This window comes from Phodopus roborovskii, unplaced genomic scaffold, assembly GCF_943737965.1.
Source record: "Phodopus roborovskii unplaced genomic scaffold, PHOROB, whole genome shotgun sequence".
NCBI classification, from domain to species: Eukaryota; Metazoa; Chordata; class Mammalia; order Rodentia; family Cricetidae; genus Phodopus; species Phodopus roborovskii.
In genome coordinates this window covers 10492701-10517893 of record NW_026126515.1, presented here as the reverse complement: position 1 = coordinate 10517893, position 25193 = coordinate 10492701, and the positions used below count along the sequence as shown (strand labels likewise).

Here is a 25193-nt window from a genome sequence, read left to right as displayed (position 1 = left end):
GCAACAGTGAAGAGGGAAAAATAAGATAGGGAGAGCCAAATTCATGAAATTCTCTAAGTTTCAAAACCTGTGCCAACATTTTTTATTATAAATATGAATTTATTAAAGGTCTTATATGCATTTAGACTTGCATAATCCATGGAGGACTCCCATTTTCTAGGGATGAATTGAACCCTGTGCACCTCACCTCAACACAATTGGGGTCCTGCAGGACAGGGTTTGTGGGCAAAGAAAAGTCAGAAATGTTAAATATTGACGTTTGTAGACAATACGTCAACATTTACAGTTTAGGAGTTAAAATCCCGACTCACCCATTTAAATAGATGACAGTTATTCAAAAAGTTTTCTGGAATTATTGTTATTATTATTATTATTTGGGTTTTGAGACAGAGTTTCTGTGTGTAGCCCTGGCTATAATGGACCTCACTCTGTAGACTACATTGGCCTCAAATTCATAGTGATCCGCCTAACTCTGCCTCCCAAGTGCTGAGATTAAAGGAATTTACAACACTCTAACATAATTTTAGTTTTCAAATACTCAGATCTGAGTGCTTAGAAGAATTCAGAAAAATGCAGGGGTCAAGAAAAGGCTTAATTCTCAAGACAGGGGCTGGAGGAAGGACTGACAGGGGAAATAGAATTACATCTTTTGTAATGGAGAATTTGCTATGTTAATATCTTTCTCAAAGTCATGAAATAAGAACAAAATCAACATACTTTGCTTTTTTTTTTTTTTTTTTTTTTTTTACTGTTTAGGGGGTGGTAAAGTTATAACTAATGAGAATATTCTCCAGCTTTTATTTGTGATTGTTAAATACATTAAAAGTAAACAATCTTTAATGGGGTTTTCAATTTATATCATCTTTTCTCCTGGACTAGAATATGTTGCACTCATTTATCTATTTCTTTTTTTTTTCTGGTTTTTGTTTGTTTGTTTGTTTCAAAACAGGATTTCTCTGTGTAGCTTTTGGATCCTGTTCAGGAACACACTCTGTAGGTCAGGTTGGACTCAAACTCACAGAGATCCACCTACCTGTGCCTCCTGAGTGCTAGGATTACAGGCATGCATCACTGCCACCCGACCATTTTATCTATTTTTTAAACTACATTTCCATTGAATTTGAAATTTTTAGAATATTGTCAATCAAGCTCAAAAAAAAAAAAAAGTTGAAGTTGTTTTTAAACATTGTGTGGCTAAACCACACCAAGTTATAGGGGTCAAATGCCAAGGTTGGGTCAGAATATGAAAATAATTGTTTACATCTCACTCCAAACTAGACATAAAAATCTCTTTCAAGTTAGAAAAATCACTTTATTTAAAACTCTATGCCTATATGAAATCCCATTGGTAAATTATGTGTTAACCTTTACTCATGTATGAAATGTGAATGTCTCTAATGGATCTAAAGGACTCAGAGAATAATCTTTATAAATAATGACCTCTTTTATAAAGGAGGTATAAAAATAAAGCCCTTTTGTAAGGGATGAGAAGAAAGGGGACTGTTAAGGTGGTGTAGTTACATCAAGCATCAGGCCTGAAAAAGAATAAAAACTTAGACACTGAAGGGGAAAGCTAGAGTGTTTAAAATCAGAATATTTGTTTTCATGTCAATTTACAATTGCAGGTGATACTATGTGAATGTCACCATTGCAATCTACCTCATAAGCTGTGGATGAGTCCTCACTTTGGAGTTCAAATCCAGCCCTAGCAACTGGTAGTCTTTATGATTTTAATCTCCATTGTCTTTGGAAAGTGAGAAGTCAGTAGTGCTCATTCTCAGTTGACACAAAAGAAGGCCTGGTAACTCTAACCATATAACTCCATCAACATCAGTTATGTCTCCAAGGTGAACCTCTTTGCCTACTTGATGACTAGGAATGACTATTTTTGTCTTATACAAAATAGGCCTCAGAAATTTCTCTCTACATCCCCAAGCCACTCAGCAGCAATTAGAAATAAAATTAGAAAGAAGAAATGTTTACCCTTCATGGTGAGTTACATTATTCCAGGCTGAGAGGATCAATATAAGTTTCTACTAAGCAGTACACTTAGCTCTTGAGGCAGAACTCTGTCCTCAAATTTATTAATGTATCCTTTGCTGTGTTCTCTTGAAGATAACAATAATTCAGAAATTTTGTGTAACCTCCCTTCTCCAGATTGTTCAAAACATGCTGTCGATGAATTTCCATCCTCTGGATTTCAATCAAATAAAACATATATGTGATCGTTAAAAATGAAGTGAACTTAGTTTGGGGCCATTCAAGTTGGGCTGTTCAAAGTCAGTAACTATTTTCAGTCTGGGGATCTATGGGCCCTATGGTTTTGAGATGTGAAAAGTCCTTTACTGTATGCTGTGAACTATGGAAATGATTTTTGAGAGGGCATAATTAGGAGAAAGATGGAAAAATAATTCAAAATGGCTATGGTTTTATTTTTAAAAGGCTAAATGGAGAGATTTGATAAACATTGCTCTGTATGCAGTAATCACTACTAAGAAATAAAGATCAGAGACAGAATAATCAGATGATCCTAATTAAAGCCTAGGTATCTTAAACTAGTCATCACAAAAACTGCTAATTGGATGTATATCATACATATATTGAGTTCTTAGCATCAAACACACACCCAAAATACACATGTGCCCTCAAACAAATTTGTGGAATTGCATTAAATTGGAGAATTGGTTTATGTGGCAAGGCTTATTGCTCTACTCTAGGACTACTCACTTTTGAAATGTATTGAAACAGAAAAGAGTGGAAGATAGTGATACATCACATTCTGCCTAAATGGTCAGGATTATATAGTAAGTAAATGAAATAAATAGCTTCATTTTAAAAATAAAACTCTGGTGCCCAAGTTTATTTCCAAATCACTTGAAGAAAATCTGATGAATAAAGTCACATTAAACTTCCTTTCATAGAGCTAAACTCCTTAAGGGACAAATTATACTATAGAATGGTAAGGCCAAATTATGTGTGTATATCTTTAAGTTACTAAGGACAGAAGGTCACAGAACTTCCTGAATCCAGAGCCACTTGCAAGAAGCCAAGCAGTCAGCATTTACCAAAATTGGAACTGTGCTTAATCATTTTGGGGTAAGAAATTGAAGTTTTAAATCTTTGATACATTACTTTTCTCATGAAGCATAAATTTCTCCGTAAGTACAAAGAGAAGACATACAATTGCTTGTCTTTTTTTTTTAAGTTGAAAAAAAAATAAATCAACCCAAGGATCAAGTAGAAATTTTATCTATTTCTTTTAGCCTTTGTAGAAATAAGACAAGGCTTTTCCTTTTTATTGAACATACACAGAAATTCGATGATATCTGTTCTCTATTATATACATATAAATGTTTAGCTTACAGTAAATCTAAAGACAGACAACTTGGGAAAGTTGAGAGGAGAGAATCAGGGATGAGGTATCTGCTGGGCATATCTTATATAGCTCACTATACAGGAGTACCAGAAAATATCAAAATGTATCTGTGTCCAAATGGGGAACACACTGAGACTTCCAATGCCAAAGTAAGCTTAAATTCAGCAAGAGATACATTTTGAAGCATCACAGTTGTTGACATGGCATAGTTTGGTACTAATTTTGTATCTCTTATACTATATCACTTCACAAATTCTCTAGACATATAATGAACAAAATTAGTATGAATGTAATACCATGTTAACTGCTGCTAAAATCCCATGGAAAATAATTTAGGTTGCAAATTTATTTAAGCCACTTATGATCAGAACAATTTTACCCATGTGATACCCACCAATTGTTTTGCCTCCATGTTAGGTATATGGCTTAAAAACAAAAAATCTTATTCAAATGGAGGCTTTTTATGCTCTTTGCCTCTTGCAGTCTCATAGCTGCCATTGGCAACTGAATATTTGTAGTAGTAATGATTCCAGTGTACAATCTTGGCAAGCTACTGTGCAAAGTTAGTGCATCTTTCTAGATATCAGAGATTTAAATTTCCCTAAGATTTAATTGTTCTTTCCATGGGATTTGATGCTTTTGTTGATAAATTAGTATTTATATATGTATGCAGATACATATACAGATATAGGAAATGCACACACATTAACATACTATAATATATATAAAGCACATGTATAATCACATATATGTATGTATTGGGGTTTTTGCAAATAAAAAAAGAAGCAAGCAAAACAAGACTGACCTGACCTACCTGTACTTGGTTCACATTCGACAAAGTCTTCATCATCACTTGAACATTCAGCAGATGAAACAAGGTCATCTGATGTTGGCTATTGATGTTAACAGAACAGGGAGGGGCAAAGGAAAGAGAAAAAACAGAGGCAGATAAAGAAACTGATATACCAATACATTAAATCTTTTTTTATTGCCACCTCTCATCATTGGTGACTCTTCTCTAGTCAGTATTATTTGTACAGTTTGCCTACAAAGGTGTAGCAATCAAAATAGCTGCAAAGATTCAAGGCTACCCCACTTTGCAAGATCACACAGTGCTATTCCCTTTGATTTCTGGATGAGGAATAAGGAGGAAAGGCATTGCAATGAATGGCCATTGGAAGGATCCAGCCAACACCACACTCTCCTTGCTTTGAAAGGGATTGAGTACATATGACACATGGTCTCATGCACACCGTTGGCTGGCTGTGAATCTATAGGCAGTATAATTAATGAACACTGTGCAATGCTATTCATTCAATGCAGCATAATAGCTTCTCTTTCTTGCAATGATTCCTTCTTATAATTGCTGCAATTAGCTGAATTAGTAATGTGAACCAGCAAAGTGATACTGCACACCAGCTCCTGGACATGGGTAAGGTTCTTGCTGAAGAGAGCAGAACAAATTTTCACCACAACACTAGTTCAACTTAAATCCATTTTTTTTAAGTCATGCAGAAATTTCCCAATGCTATGTAATTTGTTAGATGAAAAACACAGTACTGTGGGCAGGAAAGTAGACCTTTGGTACATAGTAGGTGAGAATAAGTAATGTGTATAACACAAATTACAAGTGTAACAAATAGTAGTGGAAGGATGATGAGAGATTAAATGCCTTACATACTAAACTGCAAACACATTTTGGTCATTATATATAGAAATACCCGGTGGATAATAGGTTTTTAATAAAAATTCATTTCTTTTCTTAATGCCAGTAACATTTACTGAGTTGCTGACTTTATTACTCCCAACCCTTTGAAGTCTGGATCCACAGTCAAGAAGAAAAGGTAATAAAGAAATGCTTTCTTTTTCTTTTGAACAAGTATTATAAACTTGTTGCTATGATTGATATTTATTCATTCTTATTAAACACAACTGCCTAAACCATCCATTGAGACAGAGATGTTATGTTTAAAAAGACTAGAGGTCAGAGAGGTTAGCTGACTTGCTGAGGGACACACAGCTAGTAAGAAACAAAGTGGTGATTTCCAAGACATATTAAGACTATGTTTGTGGCACATCACAGCCCTTTCTATACAGTCTTATAGATAGGGTAGTTTCAATTGTGATCCCCCCACACCTCAGCAGAGGACTGCATTTGGACAATGAGTCTTAATGAGATACTTTAGTCCCAATGAAATCATTAGGATGGCTCTGAATACAGGAGGTTTGGTGTCTCTCTAAAAAGATGAATTTGGGGCAGGGACATAGAAATTCAGAATAGAGGTGGACATCTACAAGTCAGGGAGAGAGGCCACAAGAGAAGCTTTTTGCTGACACTGTGGTTTCAGACTGCCAGCCTTCTTCGGGGATGCATTTCTACTGTTTGAACCCTTCAGTGTTTGGTACTTTGTTATCTCTGCCCAGGCAGACAAACCCAGGAGACAACTCAGATGGTTAGTGTTTACAAAGGGTGTCATCTTTTTGAGCACACATATCAATTGAAGGATATTCAGAAATTGAAAAACAAAAAAGCACAAGGAGAAAACACACACACACACACACACACACACGCATGCACACATGCACGTGTGCACGCACACACACACACACACACACACACACACACACACACCAGGTAATTCATCTTACTTCCCCCACATTACAGATCTTTCTTGTAAATCTAAAAGGAAAATATTCTATACTTGTTGCATATGAAAGTTAGAAGACATGCAATTTTAAACGACCCCCTACCTCATTATGTGCTACTAAACTGTACTGTGACAGCAGCTATATTCAGGCAAACTGTTTGTTGTGTCAGGAAAATAATACCGCCTTAATGCATGTTCCTCTAAGGGCACCTAATACAGATGTACTTCCCACTGCTTAGGGGAGAGGAGTGATGGGAAATTATATTTTATTGCATGGGCAGAGAAAATAATTAGCTGAAGCTAGTGGGGCATGATTTACTGATATGGCTAGATAGGACTCACAATTCATTCGTAGAGAGCGGAACTCTGAACTTGTGTCATTAAATAAAATGCAGTACCCTTTCTCTCTCTCTCTCTCTCTCTCTCTCTCTCTCTCTCTCTCTCTCTCTCTGTGTGTGTGTGTGTCTCTCTCTGTCTCTCTCTATGTGGTATATTATTCCATATCCACAACATCTTCTGCAAGAACTTTAGACAACCAAGAACAGTTAAAACATAAAGAAATAAAGAAATAGGCATCTGAAAATTCAAAACTCATGACTGTTAAGCATTTACTGTTTGTTCTATTCAGCCTTTATGAATGGTTAACACATGTTAAAACTCTTTTTAGGATTCATAATAATCAAGGGAATTGACATTTGTGGTGACATCTGCTATGTTTCTACCCACCATCCACATCCCTCAGACAATAATCCTGTAGTAGGAGATGCTTCTACTTATACAATTATCTGGTAATATCCACTAAGCTTCGTTCCATGTTATTCCCTGTAGGTTCCTGTATTTGAATGTTTTGTCCTCAGTAAGTGACACTGTTTGAGGGAGGGTACTGAACCTTCAGGAGAAGGAACCTTTAGGAGGAGGAACATTTCATTATCAGCCTCTTCTTACTTCCTGGTTTCTCCCTGCTTCCTGGGTGCCGACAAAATTTGATAACCCAGCCTCCTGCTACCGCCAACCTGCCATGGTTTTCTGCCCTTTTTGTACTCTTATCTACTCTAACTGTATGCAAAAAATAAACTCTTTGGTCTATAAATTGATTAGGCTATGGGTTTTTATCACAGCAACAGAAAAACAACTAATACAATGACCATTGACCATATTTTCCAATTGGTAAGCATAATGTACTTATAACTTGACTGTATTGTGAAATTCCAATATTGTGTATGATGCTCTAAGAAAAAATAAAATAATTGCAACTCCAAAACCTAGGTAGTTTTGATAGTGTCAGGCTACTCATTTCTGTATAAATTATAAATGATTATTCCAGATGATTTCTGTACTCATTCATTCACCATTGATGAGTTCATTCATCTTTTACTTTTTGTATTTATTGCACATCTATGAATGAGACACAGTAACGGTGATGAAGTATTAAATGAGGAATGAAGTAGCTGGTCTGCTATGGGAATTCAGTCTCTGATGAGACAGTTAAGTAAACAGGCAAACTCAACATGGTAAGCTGAATGTTGTGACAAGAGTTAACATGAGTCGCCAGGGGAGCAAGTAGCAGGAGACTAGATATATCTTTCAGACAGAAGGGAAAGAGAAAACAAGCCCCGAGGGACAGATTGGAAAGGAGAAGTACAAATCCAGTATTGGAGGCTAGAGAATGAGAAAGGCATTTCAGGTAAAATCAACAGTATTTGTTAAAGGTCAGTAGTATGAAATAGCTCCATTTATTTGCACATCTGTAGGTAGTATGGGAAGAAAAGATGGTTTGGAATGACAAAATGACAGCAACTTGAATGATCATCTTTACCAAAGAAAGCTCCAGCTAACAAGCATGGATTAAATACCCTGCCCCATCAGACTCCTCTCCTTACCCTCCCTACATCTCATCAGCATCACTCATCACATTCTTTTGGAAGTCAATATCTATGATTTTGCAACAAGGTCCCTGGGAATGACAGCCACAGCTTGGCTGGTGTAGATTAAATACCACACTTCCCTTTTTCTAAAGCAGTAAATATTCCTTTGCCCTAATATATTAACCATGTTCCACATCAAAAAATAGTAATTGTCATCACTGTATTTTAAAATATGATTCCTATGTTTAATTCACATATTGGAATTATCCACTACTGTACTGGGTCTCATAAAACTAAAGATATATATTATAATAACTTTCAATAAAATATGTCTCTGGCAAAGACCTTCTTTATTCCTTTTCTGAAAGTTTTTTTATTGCACTTATGTATTTTCTCTACCAGTGCTTATTAAAGTTACCCTAGAATAAAATTGGGATTGAAGAAAGCCCAAACTCTGCCCAGGTAAATTTATAGATGTGTTTACCTTCCAATTCTCTAAATTTTGGAAGCTTGACTTCTCATTTTCCTTCTGTGAGTTATTGTTTCTATAATCACCTATGCCTAATTATTTATGCTGAGATGCTCTGTTCCATCTCAGCATAGGGATACATTTACACCATTCTCTATAATCTATTTGTTAGACCCAGAAGTGTCTAATGTTATGATCAAGATGATCAATGACACTGTCACCATATCCCCTCTTCTGACTGTTCAACTGTCTTTTGTGACTTGAAATTCTAACTTTTAGCCCTTTATCTTACACCAGCACTAGGCTAATCATTTAGGAGACAACCAATTTTCTCCTCCCAACTCCTTGGACGCATGGTTATTTGATTGAGATTAAGCATAGAATAAAACAGGTCCTGCCACAGAACAGCTTTATGAAATTATAAATAATACACTCAAGAATGATGGTCTCCATTCTTCCAGTGAAAAAGGGAAAGAGAAACGTCCATAAATATCCCAAAGTCCCAGGAAAACAGCCATATATCTCAGCAGCTGCTCCATGCTAAACAAAATTAAATTCTTTCAAATGCTTATAACTTAGGCATTTTTCCTTTATACTTCTATTCCGGGAATGAGAATTGGAGCTTGAAGTCTCTCACAGCTGGAAAGGGAGGAGTTCAATTCACCTCCCTTAAGAATATTTGTTCTGTTTTTAAAGAATGGACACTGGGGTTACTTTTCAGTTACCAACAGCTTAGTGGTTCTAGACAAATTTATGACCTCAAATGAGATTATAAAAGTTTGAACACTTTGTGTTTAGAGAGGAACAGTGTATTCACTAAATTTTTGCCATCATGTACACTTGTGTTTGAATAATGTCAACATACACATACCCATAGATGATTTTCAGATTAAATCATAGGTTTTTTTTTTAATCCTGAAGCTTGGGGAGCTAGTAATTATTACTTTTCTTACCTCTTCTCTTCTACCCTCATCATTTCAGTGAACTCAAACCCAATAAAGAAACAAGGTCAGAACACAGCACAATGGATGAAGGCACTACCTATCCTCTCATTATATTCTGATTGAGAATGCACTGTGCAGTCATCCTCAATAGAAGGGGATGACATTTTATGACAAAATGAAGCATAAATAATTTTATCTTGTCATACTCGGATATGGAGCACGGGAGCATAGCATGAGGCAGACATAAATGATGGCGCTCAAGAGGTAATGTAGTCTGGTGAAGAGGCTACCTCAAGTGACCCTTCCTTCTTTCTTCTATATATACAAGTGTCTGGGATGCAACAGTGTATTGTGAATTTTTACTTTCTATGCCACAATGTTGGTCTTTTCAATATATCACTTCCTTTCTACTCTCCCCACCCAAGCTAATGAATTGACAAGTAAGATATGACCAGATGCACATCTTGGTTTGTATACATATGCAAGGAGAAAACTTTAATGAGACTATTTCTGGCTTAAAGACACTACATTCAGTTTAAACCAATCTCTTCACTCAGAGATCCTAGTTAAAAATCACAACCTGGTCTGGATAGGTGATTTTATTTATGTCTGCATTTACTTACTTAATCATTCATTTCCACCACAAATATTACTAATAACTTATGATGTGATATGATAATTAGTGTGCTGGGTAAGGATTGCCCAGTCTCAGTCTTTGACCTTATGGGTTTTACAAACCTTTGAATTGGAGCTAGGAAAAATAAATCCACTGATGGTTTGTAGCCCTATAAGAGATAAGTTAAAACTTTATGATTGATATAGAATACTTTCTGAAATAAGTATTTCTCTCTTCCTTGTCACTAAAAACATCAGACTATATAGCAATTCAAGAAAATTCTCCCCAGCTTCATTTATCTTTTTTTTCCATAATGCACACATTGGAGTGGAATAAAGAATGACAAGACTTGTAATAACTTTTGCTAAAGAATTAGCCTTTGAGGAAATCCCTTTGCAAATTACAGATTTAATTAATGGCAGACTAGCCAAGCAGAGCTGAGCTATATATTGGGCTAAAGATTTAGGGGTATTTTATGCTATGATCGAGGTCTTGGGAGATGATAGAAGTAGTCATGTCAGCCTTGGTGTTTTGTTACTTTTTCACTCCCCTTTCAAGATTTCACTTCCATCTTTTCAAAAAGGAAGGGTAGATCCAGAGAGGGGGAAGGGAAGAAGAGAGCATGTGGAAAGACGATTAATCTATCTGTTGTCCGATGCAGCCTGACAGAGGGAGAGTAGTATTGAACCACAGAAGATTAACTAAACTTCAATGTACCCTCCCCAAAGCAGAAGGGATGTAATGCTATGTGGCGTTGCACTGATAAGCAAATCCCTCTAAATCCCTTCAATTTATTTCTTGGCCTGGAGAAATTACATATTATTTAGGAGACAGAAAAAAATATCAATAAAATGAAATAAAGTTGCCCACCCATTCTACACAGTAACTAAGAATTTAGATGGGGTCCTAGATATTATGCACACACAAAAGTTCCCTCTTTAATGGCTATTTCTCCCACCCTTGAGAACTGTTATTCAGAAAAACTTGGCTGTATGTCCATTATAAGCTTTCTGCTTCTGTCAAAGTTTTGAATATTTAGGGCCTAACTATTGTATTAGTTGATTCTCCAAATACCTGGTGTGATTTTCTTTCCTTCTGTCTTTTTCTTAAAGATAGAATTTCCTTTAGAGGTTGGCTTTATGCCAATATTATGAAAATCAAGGCTCTGTTTGTAGTGGAGGATTACATATAGGACAGATATTATTGTGACTGGAAGTAAATATGTAGGTACCAGTAGTTAGTGTTTTAAACCCATGCACATATGTTCTCATTATGGATAACTCTATTGTTTGTTGGACAAAAATGTGGATAGCATGCATGGGTCCATGAAGTTCAGACTCCACTATTCAGCAGAGAAGAAAGACACACATGAAAATATAAGGAATATAGAATTATGTTTCCTTGTGGGATACCCTTTCTCTTGGCCCTCTGTCTTGAAGCCTGACATTACAGTCTGGAGAGAGAGAGAGACAGAGACAGAGGCAGAGGGAGACACGAAGAGAGAAAGAGAGAGACCACTTTTTACTTACATGGACCCATTCCATATAGAGGGATATTCCCTCAGACTAGACACATGGAAGAGGGCCTAGACCCTGTTCTAAAAGATATGACAGACTTTGACGACTCACCATAGAGTCTGCTCCCTGGGGAGCAGAAAGGGGATGGGATGAGAGTTGGTGGGGGAAACAGGGGAGGATGGGAGGATGCTGGAACTGGGACTGACATGTAAAACAAGCTTGTTTCAAATTTAAATTTAAAAAACTGTTCCAAAAATAGCCAAATTTTTAATTCATGCGTTATAGATCATGCCAGGCTCACCAACTTCTATCAGATCAGATCATTCAGAAAAGGAAAAGGAACAGCCACCTTAGAAAAATGGGAATGGCTGAGTTTCACACCCAGAAAAAAAGAAACTAAAAGAAGTTAATGTGCAAGAAGATGCCACACAAATGCACAATGGAAATGAGTACTAGCACAGTCTAGAAATTAATGTGTGACACAGCAACATTATTCATAACAAGCAAGTGCAATGAATTGGATAATTGATTGTAATGCAAAGGATGAAATTGTAAGATGTACCTTTATCATCGGGAGGAGTATCTCTACTTGGTCTTTTAAAAGAAAGAAAAAAAAACTAGATAACAAACAAACAAGCAAAAAAAAAAAAAAAAAAAAGTAAGGTCTATATACTTGAAAGTTGACTTGATAAGCTACTGTGAGAGTGAGAGCTGTTCTGCAACCAGTGACTTTGAGTCGGAACTGTGCGGGGAGTATGAGGGTCAACCAAAACACAGGATAGGCACTGCTATGAAGGTCAAGAAGAGAGTACAAAGCTCCCACAAAGAAAGACTAGAGAGCCAAGTCCATTAACACCATTTACAGAGTGAATTTTGGGAATGTCTTCAAGCACTGTTATTTAAGGAATTCCTGAACCTAGATAGGCTCCCTTACTTTCCCACTCTACCATATAAAACTAACAAGATCAATCTTCCTGCTACCTCATGTTCTCCTCTCCTTTTCTCCCCTTCTATTTCTCCTAAGTCACTTTCCACTCCCAGCCACCAAATATGCTCAGGAGATTTTGTCCCTTTCCCCTTCTGTGGGGGACCATGCATGTCTCTCTTAGGGTTTTCCTTGTGTCCCAGCTTCTCTGGCAGTGTGAATTGTAGGCTGTTGACGCTTTGCTCTATGTCTAAAATCCATATATGAGTGAGTACATACCATGTTTGCCTTTTTTGTGATTCAGGATGGTTTCTTCTAGTTCCATACATTTGCCTGGAAATTTCAAGATTCCATTGTCCCCCCTCCCCCACTGAGTAGCATCCTATTGTGTAAATGTACCACATTTTCTTTATCTATTCTTCAATTGTGGGACATCTAGGTTGTTTCCAGGTTCTAGCTATTACAAATAATACTTCTATGAACATAGTTGAGCAGATGTCTTTGTTGCATGGATGTGCATCTTTTGGGTATATTCCTGAGAGTAGAATTGCTAGATCCTGTGGTAGATTGATTCTCATTTTACTGAGGAACTGCCATACTGATCTCCAAAATGGCTGTACAAGTTTGCACTCCCATAGCATTAGAACATCTATACATATGATGTTCTAAATGCACAAAATGTAAAATGTACCTAAGTCATCTCACCTTTTGTTAAGACATTAAACTATCTTAAGTTGGAGCGTGGAGTAAATTATGGTCCATTTTATGTAACATTTTAATGTTTATGCTCAAAATCTAGTGAACGCACTGTGGTGTACCAACGTCGCTGTGAGACCTAGGGTGTTCAGGTGGCTTGCTGTTTCTGTCCTTGCTTTACCTTTTGGAAGTTGTCCATCCGCATTTCCTGTCTACTCTAGTATTGTTAATTTCCTTCTCAGGTCTTGATGAGGTTAAAGATTAAACTATCACAACTATTATTTTCTCTTCCTAGTTAGATATATTAGGTACTAGACTTACGTTTTCCAGCTTAGGACAACTCTATTGTAAACTCCATTATGCCCTCACCCTAGGACTAGATATGTAGGTCATTTTGTTCTCGATTTTCCTTTTCTTGGAGCACACTTGTTATTCACTGTTTTGTATATAGTTTTGTATTAAGCCTAAATCTTTTCTTTAGACTAAAAGGGGAATTGTAGTGAGATAGTCCTTCTGTGGCACTGACCACGCCCATTGGGGGTGGAGCCATGGGTGGAAGTGACCTGTGGAGGAGGTCGGAGGGGGCCAGGAAAGGCTCTCTCTTTCTGGCGTGACTCGGACAGGAGAGGATCGGGTTGAATTTCCTGGTGTTCATCTGTCTAGGTTGTAAGTTATTTCTCCCTGAATAAACATCTATTCGGCCTATTTGTTTATCCTGATCCTTATTTACCGCAATATCCCACCAGCAGTAAAAGAGTGTTCCCCTCTCTCCACATCCTCTCCAGCATAAACTGTCATTGGTGTTTCTGATTTTAGCTATTCTGACAGGAGTAAAATATTATCTCATAGTTGCCTTGATTTGCATTTCCTTGATGGCCAAGGATTTTGAGCACTTTCTTAAGTGTCTTTCAGCCATTTTGGATTATGAAATGACCTTCTTCATCTCCTTTGATTGATTTTGGTTTGAAGTCTAATTTGGTAGATTTTAGTATAGCTACACCTGCTTGTTTCTCGGGTCCATTTGATTGGAAAATCTTTTCCCAAACCTTTACTGTGAGGTAGTGTATGTCTTTTAAGCTGGTGTGTGTTTCTTGTATGCAGCAGAAAGTTGGGTTCTGACTTTCATATCCATTCTGTTAACCTGTGTCTTTTTCTAGGTGAGTTAAGACCATTAATATTGAGGGAAATTAAGGACCATGAGAAAACTGGCACTAGGGAAATGTTCAGAGACCTACAAGGATGACCTCAACTAACAATCTGAGCATCTGAGCAATAGTAGAGAGGCTACCTTAAATGCCCTTCCCTGATAATGAGATTGATAATTATGCCATCCTAGAGCCTTCATCCAGTAGCTGATGAAAACAGAAGCAGACACCCATATCTAAACACTGAGCTAAACTCCTGGAATCCATTTACAGAGAGGGAGAAGTGATGAGCAAAGGGTCAAGTCGAGGCTGGAGAAACACACAGGAACTGCTGACCTGGACAAGGGGGGGAGCTCATAGAGCTCAGACTGATAGCTGGGAAACCAGCATAGGACTGACCTAGACCGCCTGAACTTGGGTCTCAGTTAAAAGGTCTGGGAAGTCTAAGAAACTTCTGACAGTAGAACCAGGATGTATCACTAGTTCATGAAAGGACTTTGGAAACACATTTCTCATGGAGAGATACTTTCTTAGCCTAGTGGTACCAGGGAGAGCTTGGCCCTATCCCAAACTTTGACAGATTTAGATGATCCCTTCTGGAAAGCTTCACCCTCCCTGGGGAGTAGATGGGGAATGGAACAGGGAAAGGGGGTTGGGGGGGCATGGAAGGATAGGAGGGAGAGGCCTCTTGTATCGATATATAAAATAAGAAAAAATAATTTAAAAAGAAGCTCTAATATTATACAAACTAAAACAAAACAAAATAAACAAAACAAACAGACAAACAAAAAACCTGACAAACTCTTCATTAGCACCAATTCAAAAGAATTCACAAAGCCAAAACAACCAGGCTGGGGAGATGACTACAATGGTGAAAATGCTTGCTAATAAGCCTGACTACCTGAGTTTGTTTCACAATACCCATCTATATAAAGAAAGCCAGGTGTGGTGGGGACTACCTAACACTGGGGTCTCAGAGAAAGGTGTCTGAGGCTTACAGATAAGACAGTCTAGCCAAACAGATGAGGTCTAGATTCAATGAAAAAGCATGCCTCAAAAAAAAAAAAAAAAAAAAAAAAAAAAAAAAGAAAGAAAGAAAGAAAAAAGAAAAAGAAAGACAAACAAACAAAAAAGGTAAAAGTAAAGTTAAAAATAAACTATTACATCTGGCTTTCACATGTTTCTTTATATATGCTTTATACTTGTGTACACATATGCACATATACATGCATGCATGCTAAGGCATGTATACATGTGCACATATAGCTACACCACAAACCAAGAAAACAGAGCCTAATTTCCATGTAGAGTGGGAAACTATTTCTCTTTCACGATGGAAAGTGGGGCTAACAATTTTCTTCATTATAGTTTATAAACTACAACATTCATTTCAAAGTAGGTTTAGGGAATACAGTAGATGTAGAGACAGAAATAAGGGCTCTGTGTCCATAATGTCCCTGCACTTTAATATTCTTTGTGCCTTGACATACTTGACAATCTTGGTTTTTTAATTAGAAATCAGTAGGACAATGGAACATATATACAAGCAAAGGAAACAATGCATCATGAATACCCACCCATGTCCCTTGCCATCCCCTCTACATGCAATCTTCCAAATGTTTCATGACTATGGAATTCTGTGGACATGGCACGAATGACAGTTCTGTAGGTTAACTTTCTGTTGCAATGAGGAGAGGCAGCATGACTAGAAAAATTATTAAAGAAATAATTTAATGGGGGGGGTTGCAGGTGGTAATAGAGTCTATCATCATTGTGGAGGGGAACATGGTATGAGCTAGGCAGATATGTTTCTGAAGTAGTAGCTGAGAGTTTGCATGTTGAGACAATAACCGTAAGACAGAGAGATACAGGTACTAACCAGGATGTCATGGGCTTTTGAAAGTTTAGAGCCCACCTCCCCATGACATACATCTTCCACCAAGGCCACACTTCCTAACCATTCCCAAACAATTCTACCAAGTGGGCACCAAGCATTAAAATATTTAAGTTAAGGAGAGCCATTATCGTGTAAACCACCACAATAGCAATGTGAAATCTCCCAGTGTCTCCTTGGGAAGTTGTTACTGTCTTTTAGACAAAAATGTCTAGGGATAAGTTCTTGTTTCAATCCCTTTGGACCTTTGCATTTTCCTAATTCATACCCCCATAACATATAACATGTATGCTCATGTGTACATGCAACAGGTGTGTAATCTTACCACTTCCTTTCTTTCACCCATGAATTAATGAGCACACTGACACTAAAGGCTAAGAAGAAAAGGGGAAAGTTAGGGCAACCCAGAGACCTTTGTCCTTTCAGTCTTATTTTATCCTCAGCCTAGACACATGGTAGAGGGCCTAGACCCTGTTCTAAAAGATATGACAGACCTTGAAGACTCACCATAGAGTCTGCTCCCTGGGGAGCAGAAAGGGGATAGGATGAGAGCTGGCTAAAAAGCAGAGTGTAAACTGAAAAGCTAGTTAGGGATAGCAAATCTACCATTCTGGTTAGTAAGTGAATATGTGTCTATAAGCTATGCAATAAGAATATGGGCTCCTTCTGTGATTTTACATTTGAGTTGGATGTTCTTTAAATGGTTTTTAAAAATTCATATTGCATCATATAAAATGGTAACGTCTGTGCTGATGACTTAATATTTTCATTTTTGTTTCCTTAAGATATCACAGAGCAGGTATGGAGGGGTTGTAGCTCAGTAGTAGAGTATTTGCATATCATGTGCAATGCCTCCTAGCATTCATTACCTCTCACCCTAAATGTGATTAAATAGCAAATAGAAACAGGATGATGAGACAATGGGAGAAAGGCTGCAAACAAACTTTGTGTTAGTGATTAACACATTTCCTCCTACTGTTAGAACAGGGAGATCCTTACTTTTCTTTTGTGACCATTTCCACAAGGTATGTAGATACCCTAGAGAAGAGTTCAGCAAAATGGTTTTTGAACAGAATGTGACATGGTTTTCAGAATCTCAAATTATGACAAATAGCCCATGCTCCTGAAGCTGAGTCCCTTGTGCTTCAATCCTTTACCAGCCTAATTCTCTGAATTACTTTGCGGGAAACACAACACCTTTCTTCACTGCTGTGGCTGGACTAATTCCTAGGCCTCCACCTGAATCCCTCTCATTCCCTGCTTCAGTAACAATGTTTCAGAGATGGTCCTATTAGGCCAGGACTCCTGGCATTCCTACTACTGCCCAGTTCTGAGGAACTTCTTCCTAAACAATCACTTTAAATCAAATGAACAGACAATTTTATGAAAAAAACGTCTTTATTCATAGATGGGTGGTCAAACAAGAATGGACATCCATTTCAATAAAAACAACCAACTTTACTAGCATAGGTGCTGAGACAGACATGCTTCTGAGAACTGGCAGTGGGAGGCAGTAGGCAGTGGGGGGGGGTTGCCTTATCTTGCCATCCTCTTGGGAAATGATTATCAAAAACTATGTCAAGAAATATTTTAGTTTATACTCTGCCTCTTAAAAAGAAATTTGTCATTTGCTGTCCCCATTTTAAATATAAGCACCTCTATTTTGCTCTTGTGGACTGAAGAGGAAACTGTGTTTGTATATATATATTGATTTAGTCACTTTAAGGAAAAATAAACAACTGAATACAGTACTGTAGCTTTAATGACCATCTTTCAGGAATAAAGATTTCTAAGCAACCGGGTCTCATTCTAGGTGATTGGAAATAAACAGAAATCAATAAAATAGGATTACTGGACAATAAATGCAAGCAGCTGCATTCATAATTTAAGAAGCATTTTCCCATGCATTCATTGCTAAAGAATTCACCCTGGTCCTCTTATATTTTAATAGTAGTGTGGATTTCTTTCCAGCATGTAGTCTTTTCCTTTCTTTTCTAGAATATTTTTGAGACACTCTAATCACAGTTTCTCTGACATATACTAAAAGACTCCCAGACTCCTAAAGTTGCTCAGAGACGCCAAAGGGCAAATGCAATTGCTTATGAGACCAAACAGGGACCCTTAGATCTCCCCCTCCCACTCCAGATATGCATTCAGGAAAAATACCAGGGAAGATGATGGGCACTGAGCCAAAGAGAATGAGGTTGGGTCTGATGTGATATGGGTCTGACCTTCAGTGTAGCAGGGAAGGTAAGCATTAAAGACATTGTCATTCAACATCCATTTTTCATCCCTTCCTTCCAACAACTGCTATGTGATCAACTTAAGCAAGTTTGTTGTGCAACTAGACATAGATCTGGGGAAAGAGATACATAAGGCATTCTGCTAGCTATGCAAATACTTGTTCTATTCCTCATATAGGAGCAAGGCTTTAGCGGCTGGCCAGTTGGTGCCGTGGGTAAAGACCTTTGCTACCAAACCTGATGGCTTGAGTTTGATCCCTGGATCCATATCTCTGACCTTCCCTTACATGTTTATGCCTTCTCTCAAACAAACAAACAAACAAACAAACAAACAAATAAATAAATAAGAGAAGGGACTGGATAATCCACCTGCTTTCCTTTTTACATTGTGATAGATGGGTGAGCTGAAGGAACTACAGCCACAGGGTGTGGAAATTGTGTGGTAAAAGCCAATAGAAGAACTGAGAATGTGACTCTGTTATTAGCTATAATAACGTAACTTGAAATTTATGAACTAATTCCTGCTCTGGAGACCCCAAGATCTTGCTAAAGAAGAAAATGTGTACTTTTGGCAGTCATCTCAAATCATGTTTTCTGTGACTACAAGTTGAAGTCAGTCCTATCGAGCAACAGCGAGGACAATGGGATGCAGAGAGGATGCCAAGCCCTGCATGACTGGGCTCTGCCTCTGGTGCTCATCAGTCACCAGGAGACGTTTTAATAATTCCCAGGATTAGAACTTGGATGAAAGCCTGATGAGGAAAGTGCCACCATGATGGCAGCGCTCACCAATGTGCCAACTCTGTGGCCCAAAAGGAGTTTGCAAAAGTCCTTTGGAACTAAACAAGCAGAGAAAAACATTTTTTGACTGCGTATGTCAAAGTAAGTTTGATTAAATATCCCTTAAGCTGCTCAACCAGTATATCCCAGGCTGCGCTGATCTCTCCTCTATGCTTTTATCTGTAGTTTCTACATTTTTATGGAATGCTCAAGCATTAAGGTCGTCTTTGAGTCCTTTTGTTCTCTACTAGATCTCACAAATAACTTTTGCTGAAGTCCTATAAACATGTGCCAGGAGGTCAAATACTTACATAATGGGCTAAAGGCTTAAAATAACTGAGGGTTCATTCAGGAATCTGGAACTAGATTTTGTGTGAGAAGTTCAATGAGTGTCACAGAAAGATTGGGGTGGTGGGGAGTAGGAGGTTGCTTTTTCTTGTTCCACAGTCCAAGCTGTAGAGAACCCTGGAGAGACTGTTGATTCTTTAGCTATACTTGCCCTGCCACACTTAAGCCCTTATGCAGAATTCTTTATGTAAAGGAAAGTAAGAGAAAGTATAATCACTCTGGATTAATGATCTGTAAAATGACTCCAGCAATTACACTGTTTGTAAGTACCTTGGAGTCCATTAAGATAAACATCTATCTTTGAATATTCACATTAATGTACTACACTGTACTTTCACAAATAAATCTTACTTGAAGGTTGTGCTCCTCGAACAGTTTATCATGTCATATTCCTCTTCAATGCACACATTAATGCAAACAGAAGGGTAATACTTAAACAGTGTTAGTTACTGGGCACACATTAACACACAAGGAAGTTTCAGTATACTTTTAAATGAGGGATAAATATACATTAAATTTTAAATACCTTTGTAGGTTGAATCCCCAGAACATGTTGTACTGTATTCTTAATTTCTCACATAAGAAATATCTTATGAGCAAAGGCAATAAATGCTTATACATACAAGAGTTTTAATATCCCTCCAATTATTTAGCATACAGAGGTCCAAAATGAAGGTTAATTTCCTAATCACCCTATTTTTAACATAGGATATACATAGCTATATTTTTATATTACATGTGGGCTCAATTCTGTTAACTTTTGCCGTTAAATTGCAGAAGTGGTTAATGAGCTCCAGTTCTTATTTACAGTGCAAATTTCTTCCCTCTGCTGTTGTGAAGAGCACACATTGTCTATAAAAGGTCAACAGAATCAGCTGTCTTCTGTGACTGTTATGCAGGTTTTAATGACAGTTTCAGTGCTAATATAAGATGTTTAATAAAGAGTGCAGTAGGAGAACTGACCAATCAAAACATGTGGTCACTGCAAGGTTGGGGCTGAACCCTGATGCTTCAGGAATTTCAGGACTCCATGAGTCTATAGTGGGAATGGAAGAAAGTTCTGTTGGGGAAGGAGGCAGATGGCCTGGAAGTGGGGTGCCATGGAAGTCTAGAAAGCAGTTGCTCATCAACAAATATCAATACGCTTTGATCGCTTGATAGATTTGAGCAGAAGGGCGTGAGACCCTGCCTGAAAAGTAAAATAAAATAAAATAAAAAGACAGAAAGAGATGAAGTTCAAGGTGACATATTTGTTTGGAAACAAATTCCTTTGTACTGAAAGCAATCTGCTTCATGTTTGCAAAGGGAACCCCCACTGCTGCTTACACATAAGTAATTCTCTTCTGAGCTAATGTACCAACTAGGCCATATCAAAAGGCATGCTCCTTTTTAATGGATGCCTCTAATTAAATGCACAAGCATATGGAAAAACACCTAGTAATAAAGATCAAGGGGAAACTTATGCCTTAGAATATAGTTTGTTCCATTCTCTGGGATGATCAGAGAAGACTCATGGAGATGGTCACCTAAGGCTTACAGCTTTGATTGGACAATATAATATTAACAGACAGGGGTAGGAACAGACAGTCCAGGTAAATATTACTAATCCATGCTTAGAAAGAGAAAAGTTAAAATGGAAGAATGGGACAAGGAGAGTAATTTAGGGTAACAGAGAACAAATGAGAAAGTTGGATAATGGGATGAAGAATACTATCAATTTACTTATCATATATCTACATCCCTTTCTATCATCAATCAATGATCAACTCATCACCTCTCTGTTCACCTATCCCTATACCTTTCCATTTGCCATCCATCACCTTTCTATGGGTGGAGAAGAGAGAAGAAAAGAAAGGCAATCCTAATTCCACATTCATTAATGGTATACCAGCAAAGTGCTGCTGCTGTGCAAAGGCCAACACTTGATTGTTTAATCTTCTGAGGAGTGCATGATTCAGGATACTTAAGGCAAATAACCTTCCAAGTATAATTTCCCTGTTTGGAATTCTCAGCTGAAGGAGGACTTTAGTGTGTACCCTTCAGAGGTGAATGGACAAGCAGATTTTACTGCCTCTTTAGTAACACACTGACAAGAAAGGTAAAAGCTTTGCAAATAATTCTTGTTCATGGGTAGGAATTCTATCATCAGTTCTGAAATTTATCCCATGGATTTTTCTCTCTTCGGCTGAATAAACTGTTGAACCTGTGAGACAGTTAATAAAGCCCTTATAAAATTATGTCTAACCTTGCTGGATAGGATTCAATGCCAGACAACTGGACTAGCTATGATCAGCCTTTTGCATAAGTATGAGAGAGGGAGAGAGAGAGAGAGAGAGAGAGAGAGAGAGAGAGAGAGAGAGAGAGAGAGAGAGGTGAAGGGAGAGAGAGGAAGGGAGGGAGAGATGGAGAGAGGTGGAAGGAGAGTGTGTAAAATATATACCTGAGAATAACCAAAACATAAAAGGGATGAAGTTATTTTTCAAAGCCCAATAGAGTGCCAGCTGGAATACACTTATCAGAAAGAAAGTTACATAAAAGAAACTCAGGCAGCTTTAAGTGCCATCTGGACCATGCTGTGCTCATTTGAGCTTTACCTGTTAAAAAAAAAAAAAAAAAAAAAAAAAGCAGGACAACAAAAAGTACTGACAAATACTACTAGAGAAGGGGCTGTCTGTCTCTTTGGAGATCACATGCTCTTGCCTTCAAATGTGTCAGTACATCTTCTTCAAGCCTGTTTGTTACAGGGTAGTAATTTCCTTTTTAAAGGAGCAAAAGAGCCTTCTAAAATCCAATCTTAATCTTTGGGAAAAGAGGGGGTTGGAAAAAAATAAATAAAAATAAAAAATAAATAAATAAAACCAAAGCCAGAAATGTAATACCTTTTAAAAAGAGACTTCTAAACAACTGGATTGTTTTCTCCAGTCTTCAGAGGTTAAAAGGAAATTTGTGAATCTCAAACCTCATGGGAAAAGCATTTCATCCAAATAACCAACAGAGAGAAAAAGCAGCCAGAGACATAGCTAAGTTAGCAGAACAATTACCTAGCTGCACCACGTAAAACCTATTTGAGAATGGTAGTTTGTGCTAGTAATTGTAGTAATTGACTGAAGTGCTAGAGGCAGGAAAATCGAAAGTCAAGTGTATTTCCTACTACACAGCCTAGGAATATGAGACCCTGCCTCCACAGAAAATGGGGAGGGGAGAAAGAGGGGAGAGGACAAAAGAGTGGGAGAGGAAGGGGAAGGGGGAGAGGAAAAGAGGGGGAAAGAAAAAGAGGGGAAGAGAAAAAGAGGGGGAGAGAAAAAGAGGGAAGGAACTAAGTAACAACTCTGACTCAGGGCCATCAAACTGAACTTGGGACTCCAGTGGATTCTGTTTTCTGTATTAGTCTATCAAAGCCAAGGTTGAAAGTCCAAGTGTCTAATATCCATCAATATTATAGGCTTTTGACTTTTGTTTCAAATTTTTGACTACACAAGGATCCATTTCCATTGTCTGAATAAGACATCATTGTTGAGGGAGAAGATATAAGGAACATTGTAACTGTATTCTTTTATTAACAGGTCTTTCCACCTAACAGTTTGTACTGCAGGCAGAGTGTCCTCAGCCAAGAACCTAGAAAAATTGTTATTAAAGAGATCAGTGACACTTCATCCAAAAACTGATGAGAGCATACACTTCTTACCCATAGCCAAGCTTTAAGTGGAGTTAGGGGAGTCCTGCTAAGGAGGGGAAGGAAGGATTGGAACATACCAGAGGAGTATCCTACAGAGCCAACTGACTAGGACTCATGGAGGCTCGCAAAGATCAGGGAATCTGTAGAGGGTTGACCTAGGTCTTCTGCATATGTTATGGCTGAGTATCTTGGTGTTATTGTGAAACTCCTAAGAGTGGGAGAAAGAATTGACTCTGACTCTTTTACCATTTTGTGGGACCCTCCTCCTACTGGGTTGCCTTGTCTAGTCTTAACGTGATGGTATGTGCCTGGTCTTATGGCTTGTAATTCCTTGTTTGGTTGAAGTACCTGAGGGAAGTCTTGCCTGGTCTTTTCTGAGGAGATATGGAGGTGGGGGTGAATCTGTGGGAGATGGTAGAGGGAGAAGGCTAGCGGGGAGGAGGGGAAAGGGAAACTGACTGGAATCTAATGTACCAGAGAAGAATAAAAAATTATAAAAAAACAAATAAATGAAAGGAAGTAGTATTTTCTCTCTGTAGACAGCTTCCATGTGAGATTTTGATTGCTAAGACTCAGAGCATGCCCTCAGAACCTTTCTTACTTCTGTAGTTAGGAGATTGCAGAGAAGACAAAATCAAAAAGGTCATAGAATGGAAGAATGGAAGCTAGGATGAAGATTTGCCTCACCAACTGCATGCCAAACTCTAATCCTTAGTATCCATCATGACACATGTTGCTGTGATCAGTGAAATTCTGGAGATATACAGGGCCCAGAATACTGTAATTGTTGTGAACTATATATCTTGCCATATGTAGTTCTGTCCTTCAAAAGGGAGATGCACTTTTGTATTTTCAGTCACATTTTTGTTTTTTTATAATAACTCAAAGCCTATTAAATGAAATGACACATATACACACAGACACATGTATGTACAAACATTTTCTTTTGAAAGTTTTAAGGATACGTTTTTTCAATGGGATGAGAAAATGCTTTGAATTTCTTTGGTCTTAGACAATATCAAAATGGTGAGGATGTGGACAACAAAGCATCAAATGTTGAAATACACCACTTCTACACATATGCATTACCACTTGTTCTCAAGTATCCAGTGAAGAGCAAGATTGCAAATTTTGACTCTGCTCTTAACCAAGCACTCTCTCTCTCTCCTTCTCTCTCTCTCTCTCTCTCTCTCCTTATTTCTCCCTTAAAAGAAAACCCTCATATGATTTAGAAAAAAGCAATTTGGAACATTTTAATTTCTTTTCCCACTAAATAATAAATGGCTTTCTGGGTCAAACACATCCTAGTTAATGACAGTAGCACAAATGCTGGGTAACAAAGACCTATAGAGCAATCACTAACTGACAATTAATGTCCAATTTATCAGTCATCACAGTTTAAATAGTGTAAGACACAGGCCAAGCTCTCCATGGAGGGCTGCATACCCAAATCAGAAGATTAAAAATATACTTCTGTGAAGGCAAAGCTCTTGGGGTTGTCCACGCTATCACAGCAGTTGTTTTTCTAGAAGACAGGCAAATACCACAGCACCCTCTTTGTTCTGGTGTTCAACAGAAGGACCTTGCCTGAGAAGTCACAGCTCCTTCTTTGCTGGGACAGTGAACAATGAATCCCACAGAGGGATTTAAGGAGGCACTTCAAGGGAGAGCTACTGAATTAAGTGCTGAATTAAGGGACCAAGTCAGTACAGCCCTTCTACAAATGTCAGAAAATATTAAATTCAATTTTTGACATCTTAAGTCTTCAACTAGATTTATTTCCTTCTTCACTGCGTATTTTAATCACTTATAAACTGTATCCACAGTCAGGTCTTCCAAATTCCTTAGTGACATTTTAGAGACTAGGGTACTACAGTGTAAAAGCCTTCCAGACAATCATAGATCAATTAAAAATTTAAAGCTATAATATAAAACATGATGAAGTGAAAATCATCATCATGTATCCAAATCAGTGTCATTCATTCATTTTTAATATCCCTTAATATTTCAGTACATAAAAAAAATTAGAAAATGTCAGTTATAAGCCATAT

General features: G+C 37.7%; 1 protein-coding gene across 23 annotated transcripts in view; it reads right to left on the bottom strand.

Moving 5' to 3' along the window:
• Positions 1-25193, bottom strand: part of Nrxn3 (neurexin 3) — a 1441261-nt gene that overhangs the window by 39572 nt on the left and 1376496 nt on the right. For 16 of the 23 annotated variants that reach the window (XR_007835232.1, XM_051196121.1, XM_051196127.1 and 13 more), the window contains one exon: positions 4191-4269. Coding sequence is in view for 21 of the 23 variants with exons in the window: in XM_051196121.1 (XP_051052078.1) it covers positions 4191-4269 (79 nt within the window). In the remaining 2 variants the exon portion in view is untranslated. Of the gene's footprint in view, positions 1-4181; positions 4270-25193 lie in introns of all 23 variants that reach the window. The other 7 variants (XR_007835231.1, XM_051196126.1, XM_051196131.1 and 4 more) reach the window with 1 other exon arrangement.